Source organism: Chlorella variabilis (genome assembly GCF_000147415.1).
Source record: "Chlorella variabilis unplaced genomic scaffold CHLNCscaffold_13, whole genome shotgun sequence".
Taxonomy (NCBI): Eukaryota; Viridiplantae; Chlorophyta; class Trebouxiophyceae; order Chlorellales; family Chlorellaceae; genus Chlorella; species Chlorella variabilis.
In genome coordinates this window covers 896,824-902,755 of record NW_005435075.1, presented here as the reverse complement: position 1 = coordinate 902,755, position 5,932 = coordinate 896,824, and the positions used below count along the sequence as shown (strand labels likewise).

At 67.7% G+C, this 5,932-nt stretch overlaps 2 protein-coding genes across 2 annotated transcripts in view; both read left to right on the top strand.

The window, feature by feature from the left end:
- Window positions 1-1,195: 1,195 nt before the first annotated feature.
- Window positions 1,196-1,559, top strand: CHLNCDRAFT_15571 (hypothetical protein; the record flags this gene model as incomplete). The annotated part of the gene is made up of 2 exons (XM_005846732.1): window positions 1,196-1,306; window positions 1,446-1,559. Coding segments are annotated over 2 exons (225 nt in total), but the record flags the coding sequence as incomplete, so codon positions are not given.
- A 3,675-nt stretch (window positions 1,560-5,234) lies between these two features.
- Window positions 5,235-5,932, top strand: part of CHLNCDRAFT_24479 (hypothetical protein) — a gene marked incomplete at both ends in the record, with an annotated part of 3,749 nt that continues 3,051 nt past the window's right edge. Inside the window, 2 exons of the mRNA XM_005846731.1 lie at window positions 5,235-5,442; window positions 5,604-5,798. Coding sequence (XP_005846793.1) covers window positions 5,235-5,442; window positions 5,604-5,798 — 403 coding nt within the window. The remainder of the gene's footprint in view (window positions 5,443-5,603; window positions 5,799-5,932) is intronic.

Here is a 5,932-nt window from a genome sequence, read left to right as displayed (position 1 = left end):
ACCAGCAGGCGCTGGCAGAGGTGGACCCGGAGCAGCAGGTGGGTGGGGGCCCGGGGGGCTTATTACTTGTGCCGCGCAGGGGCGCCGCAGCCGGCGAGCCACCTTGTGTGCGTGGCTGGCCTTGCATACACCCTCCCTGGGGAGCCATCCCAGCTCTTGCCGGCGTGGCCAGCCTTCTTGCCCACCCGTGAAGCCCTGCCCTGCCCTGCCCTGCCCTGCCCTGCCCTGCCCACCCCGCCCCTCCCGCCCCGCCCCGCAGCGCCTGATGGAGGCGTTCCAGGCGGCGGCGGAGGCTGTGAAGGAGCGGGCGATGCCTGTGGAGGACCGTGTGGCCAAGTGGATCCGCAAGTGGATGGCGGACTGGGAGCAGGACCTGGAGGCGAGGCCAGAGGACATCAAGACCACGGCGGCAGGTGGGTGGGCGGGTGGCGGGCAGCGGCGGCGGCGGCGGCGGTGGCGTGTGGCCGTTGTGTGGCGGGAGGCCGTCGTGTGGTGGGCGTTGCCACGTGGGCGCTTGTGGTGGCGACCAAGGGCGCCCCGCTGGCGCCGTTGGTCTGGGCTTCCCGCGCTCTCCCCAGCTGCCTCCGTGCCTTTACACCCCATGCGTGCGCAGGGTACCAGGCGGACATGCGGTACAAGGAGACGGCGCAGTACCTGAAGCCGCTCTACTCCCGCCTCAAAAACCGCTCGCTGGGTGCGCCCGCGCTCTGCCCGCTGGGGCCAGCTGCTGCTGGCGCTGCTGCTGCTGCTGCTGCTGCTGCAGCAGCGCATGGGCTTGCGCTGCCGTGGTGCCGCCCTGCCTGCCGGCCGGCCCGCATCCCGCAGCTTCTGCCGTGCGCTCATGCTGACACCCCGTCCCTCTCCCCCTGCCTCTTCTGCCCGCGTCCCCCGCAGACCCCAGCCTGCTGGCGGGTCTGGTCATGATTGTGGAGCACTGCAAGGATCGCAACTACCTGGCCGCGTACGAGGTGTGGGTGGGGGTGGGGGGGCGTGTGTATGTGGGGTGGAGGGCTGGCTGCCTCGGCGTGCTTTGGGGCTGGCCAGGCGGCTGGCGCTGCCGCCTCCCCCGCCCCCCTCCAGTGCCAGCGCAGCCTGCATGCCACCCGCGCTGCACGCCTCCCTCCACCCCTCGATTCCCTCACACCCACACCCAACACCACCCACACCCACACCCACACCCACCCCACCACAGATCTACATGGGCGTGTCCATCGGCAACGCCGCCTGGCCCATCGGCGTCACGCAAGTCGGCCTGCACGAGCGCTCCGCCCGCGAGAAGATCCGCCTGGGCTACAGCTCCGCGGTGGTGAGCGGGCGCCCGGGGGCGGCGGCCGGCCCTGCCTGAGGGCGCGCACGCACACACCACCACACACACACACCACACACACGCGCGCACACGGCCTCCCACCATTGCCCCCCCAACCCACCCACCCACCCCCCGGCAGGCGCACATCATGAACGACGAGGCCACCCGCAAGTTCATCCAGGCCCTCAAGCGCCTCATGACCTTCTGCCAGCGCCGCTACCCCACAGACCCCTCCCGCTGCGTCGACTTTGACGGCTTCTCAAACGCGGGCCGTGGCGCGGTGGGCGGCGGCGGCGACAAGGCGGTGAGTGCCCGGTGCCAGCTGGCCGCGTGCGGGACGGCGGCCCCGCCGCGGTGGACATGCCTGGCATGCGTTGCACTAGAGTGGGTGGCACCAGGCGCCGGGGCAGCCCGCGGCGTGCCTCCCCTCTTCCTCTCCCTCTCCCTTTCGCTCTCCCTCAGCTCCCTTGTGTGCTCCACCCCCCACCCCCACCCGCAGGCGCTGCTGGAGGCTCTGGCCAAGGGCGAGACGCTCGCCATCGCCCCCGCCCCTGCAAGGGTGGATGCCACCTCTGGAGCCGTCAAAATCCCGCAGGTGCGGCCGCGCGGCGAGGCCGGGGCGACGCTGGTTGGGCTGGGTTGGCGGTGGCTGGAGCCTTGCACGCGTGCTGGAAGGGCAGGAGGAGCCTTTCGGAGCGCGTGGGGGGAGAGTGGGGTCAGGTGGGGGTGGAGGGCCCCTCCCCGGGACCCCGTTCGAAACCTCCAGGCCGGCCTGCTCACACACCGATGCCCGCCCGCCTGCCCGCCCGTCTGCCTGCCCGCCTCCCTGCAGAAGTGGGAGGCCATCATCCGCGGCGCGCTGCAGGAGGTGGAGCGCTCAGACGAGAAGGAGCAGCAGCAGGAGCGGCAGCAGCAGCAGCAGCAGGCGGCGGCGGCGGCAGGCGGCGGCGATGCGGCGGCGGCTGCAGCGGCGGGCGGAAGCAGCTGAGCCCGCCACCGAGCGAGTGCTGGGCGTTCAGTGTGTGGCGCCGGCACCTCCCATGTGCTCGCCCCGTGGTGCGTGCATGCCGTCAAGACCCCACCACCATCATCCTGCGTTACTTCAGTACCTTTCAAAGAGCATTCCATTCGTTGTTGCTCAGGAAATGCAGCAGGCGCTGCACCTCAACCGACAAGAGGGTCAAGGCAGGGCAGGCAGCGACGGCGACGGCCGGGCTATTGCATCTGTTTGCACAACCCTGCTGCCTGTGATCAGGCACAGAAACAAGAAAAATCAGTTTGGATCAGCCACCATCTGTCGTGGGCAGCTGATGAGAAAACAGCCCCACCCAAAACTGGGAGTACGATCGACCGCCGCTTCCAAGATGGCACCTCCCTCTGCTGCATGATCTTTGGCGTTGGCTGCCGTTCGGTGCATGCTTTGCTGGTGATGGCGGCGGTTAGAGGGGCCAGGAGGGCGAAGCAATGCATGGAGCAATGCATGGGAGCAATGTTTGAGAGAGTGCGGTGGCTGTCTTGTCCCGGGCGCCCCCGTGAGCAGCCTGGCTCGGAAGCACTGCATCCTTTTCACCTCCGCTGCTGGCAGTGTCCTGCCCCACAAACTTTTGCTCGAAGCAAGCTGCATGCAAGAACACGAAGTGTGTGGTCAGACGCAATCCGAGGACAGGCGCGGCAGCAGCTGCTTGCCAGCGGGGCAAGCTCGGGCGAGCGGGGGCATGACCGCGGGGCTGCCTCCCTTTGTGCTTCTGGCAGCGTCTTTTATCATTTAGCACGATCTTGTCACATTATGCGCTCCTGCAGCTCTGGAGAGCATGGCCAGCGCTCTGTGTACAACGCAGAGTACGGGCGAGCGGGCCTGCTGTTCAGCAAGCGAGAGACGTCCCCGCAATCACTTTCGACAATTGTCTGTGTGCATATTTTCTGCCTGGAGAGCTGCTACGCCCACGTCAGAGCGGCCGCCAGACGTTTTTGCACCCAAAGCCCGCCTCTCTCGCTTGCGACATTGCTGAGTCCATGGAGACCTATGGAGACGGCTGGTGGGCCTCACCCGCTGGCCCCCCGGGACAGGAGTCGGGCGCCCCGCCTGCTGCCGCCGCCCCCTCTACACGTCCTGGCACCGACCACATAAGAGCGTTGCAGGCTGCAAGGCCTGCCCTCCCTCCTGCGTACCAGCTGCACAGGGTGGCAGCTGTTGTGGCAGTCTTGGGGCAGTGCGCGGTTGTGCTGTCCCACCTGCGTCACGCGGGCGCTGCCGGCGTCGCCCTGCCCCTCACGATTCTGGCCCTCACCGCCGTCGCGATGATGCTCATCCTGAGGTTCCCTGCATTCTACTGGGCCAACAGGTCCGCCTGCCAGCCTGTTGATGACGCAACCTGCGTGCCTTCTTCCGCCTAGCCGCAGAGGTGGCTGCAACAGAGTTTGTTCTTGTCGGTGCCTCCATTCACATCACCGATGCGAGGCCCTCTTCTTGCGCTGCAGGCAATGCCTCTTGCCAGCCTTCCGCCTCATCACATCCGCAGTCCCATCCAACCGGCGCATAGGCGTGGGCTCTGCGCTGATGCTGGAGCGCGCCCCTTGGCCGGGCATCCCGGGCGCCGCTGCTGACCTGGCAGCTGTGGTAATAGGTCAGGGCAGGCATGTGGCGGCTGCCCATGGCGTGTGCTGGCATGGTGCACAACCGGCGAGCAGCATGCATCTCCATGCAATGCCTGGCCCAAACCACTGCCTTTTTGCTGCGCTGCCGCAGGCACACGATTGCTGTGGATGGCCCTCACACCTGCCATTTTTGGCCTGAGGCCGACCAGCACTTGCCTCACTCAGATCGTGATGGCTGCCCTCATACACAACAGTCAGGGCTACTGCTCCACGCGCCTGCTGTCGGCGCCCCTGACGCAGCAGCGCCTGGCCCTCCTTGCCGCCGGCCTCGACGTCCTGGCGCTGCCGGCCCTTCTAGTGCAGCCTCCTGCGGTGTACCTCACGTTAACGCCATCCTCGGGCAACGCGACAGGTGGGTGGGGCTGGCGTAGCCCCAACACGTGTGATGCATTGGCTGATGGGATGGCCATGATGAGCCAGCCGTCCAGTACCTGTCATCCCCCTGCAGATGCTATGAGCACATGCAGCGCCACGCTTTCCTTCTTGCACTTAGTGGTGGGCATCGTCCTGCCCATTCTTGGCTCGGTGTCTGCCTACCAGTTGAGGCCACCAAGGGGAGACGAAGAGGGAGGGCCTGCTGCTGGGTATCGTAAGCTGGCGCGCCTGGTGGCATCCGCTGACGAGATGCTGTGCCGCCTGCTTGACGGCAGCTGCCTGTTCCGGGTGGCTGTGTTGTGGCATCTCATTGTCTTGTGTTGGTGGCTCAGCAAAAATGCAGCAGGGCTGTAAGCGTTATCCAACTGTCCAAGGCAAGTACTGCCAGAGTTCATGAGGGCGGGCGGTGGTGGCGGCGGCGGGCCTGTGGAAAGTCGGGGGGCGGCACGACTGTTAATGAGGACGCCTTTGCGGAGGTGGTCATCGAGCCGCTCAAGGGCATCGTGCGCGCCTGCACTACCTCTGTCTCTCTTCTCGCGTGCTGATCGGCCCCTCCTCTCTGCAGCGCCATCCGCGTCGCCATTTGGCTGCCGTGACGCCCTCACTGTTCTCAGGGACTCGGCAGCAGGAGTAGGCGTTCACCCGGCGACAAAAGTGTACAGCTGCTGGTGAGCTCACAGCTGCTCCTACGGCTCTTGCAACCAGGTTTCACGAGCACAAGGCCAGGGCGCACCGGCATGCGCCGCGCTGTGGAAGCGGAGGCACTGCTCAGCCGCCTGGCGCTGCCGCTCCTCGCTGCTGCAGGTTGCTGCTCGCCGTGGCTTCGCCATAGGAGGGCCGGAACTGGGCCCGCAGCACCGACGGCAGGCCGCAGCTAGCGTCAGGAGCAGCAGGCGCCATGTCGGGGCCGCTGCCCTTCAGCAGCCGCGTGGAGGCGTTTTGCACGCGCCTCACCGACCGCCGCATCGACGGCAGCCTGGCGGCGGCCAAGGGCACCGCTGAGCTGCTGCGCCAGCTGGTCACCTCCTCCAAGCTCAACACCCCGGAGCTGATGCTGGCGGAGGTCAAGAAAGTGGGGCTCCGGATACAGGCCGCCAAGCCCATAGGTGCGGGCGCATGTATGGTGCAGCCGCGGCCTGCAGCTGCACTGCTCGCCGCCCTGGCTCTCCTGCCGCATCGCAGCGCTGCCTCCCCGGCGCCCCTCTGGCATCCCGCGCGCCCGGTTGCCACCGGCGCCCTGTCCTCCGCCGCTGCCGCGCCGCTGCAGAGCTGGTGATCGGCAACATTGTGCGGCGGGTGATGCACATCATCCGGGAGGAGATGGAGGCAGAGCAGGAGGAGCAGGACGATGACCTGGCGGCCGCCACCTCGGGTGCGCGCCACGTCAGCCGCGCCTGCGTGCATGCATGCACCTGCTGCCATGCCTGCGGGCTGCCGCCAGGGGCGCTGCGGCCTTGCGCCTGTCTCCTGGAGCAGCCGACAGCTCTGGCCCTCGGCGGCAAGGCTTTGGCCGGCATGGCGCTGAGCTAACCGCCTGTTTTGGGCTGCGGCGGGCGCCGCGCGCTGTGCAGGCGAGCTGCCGGCGGCGGGGCAGGG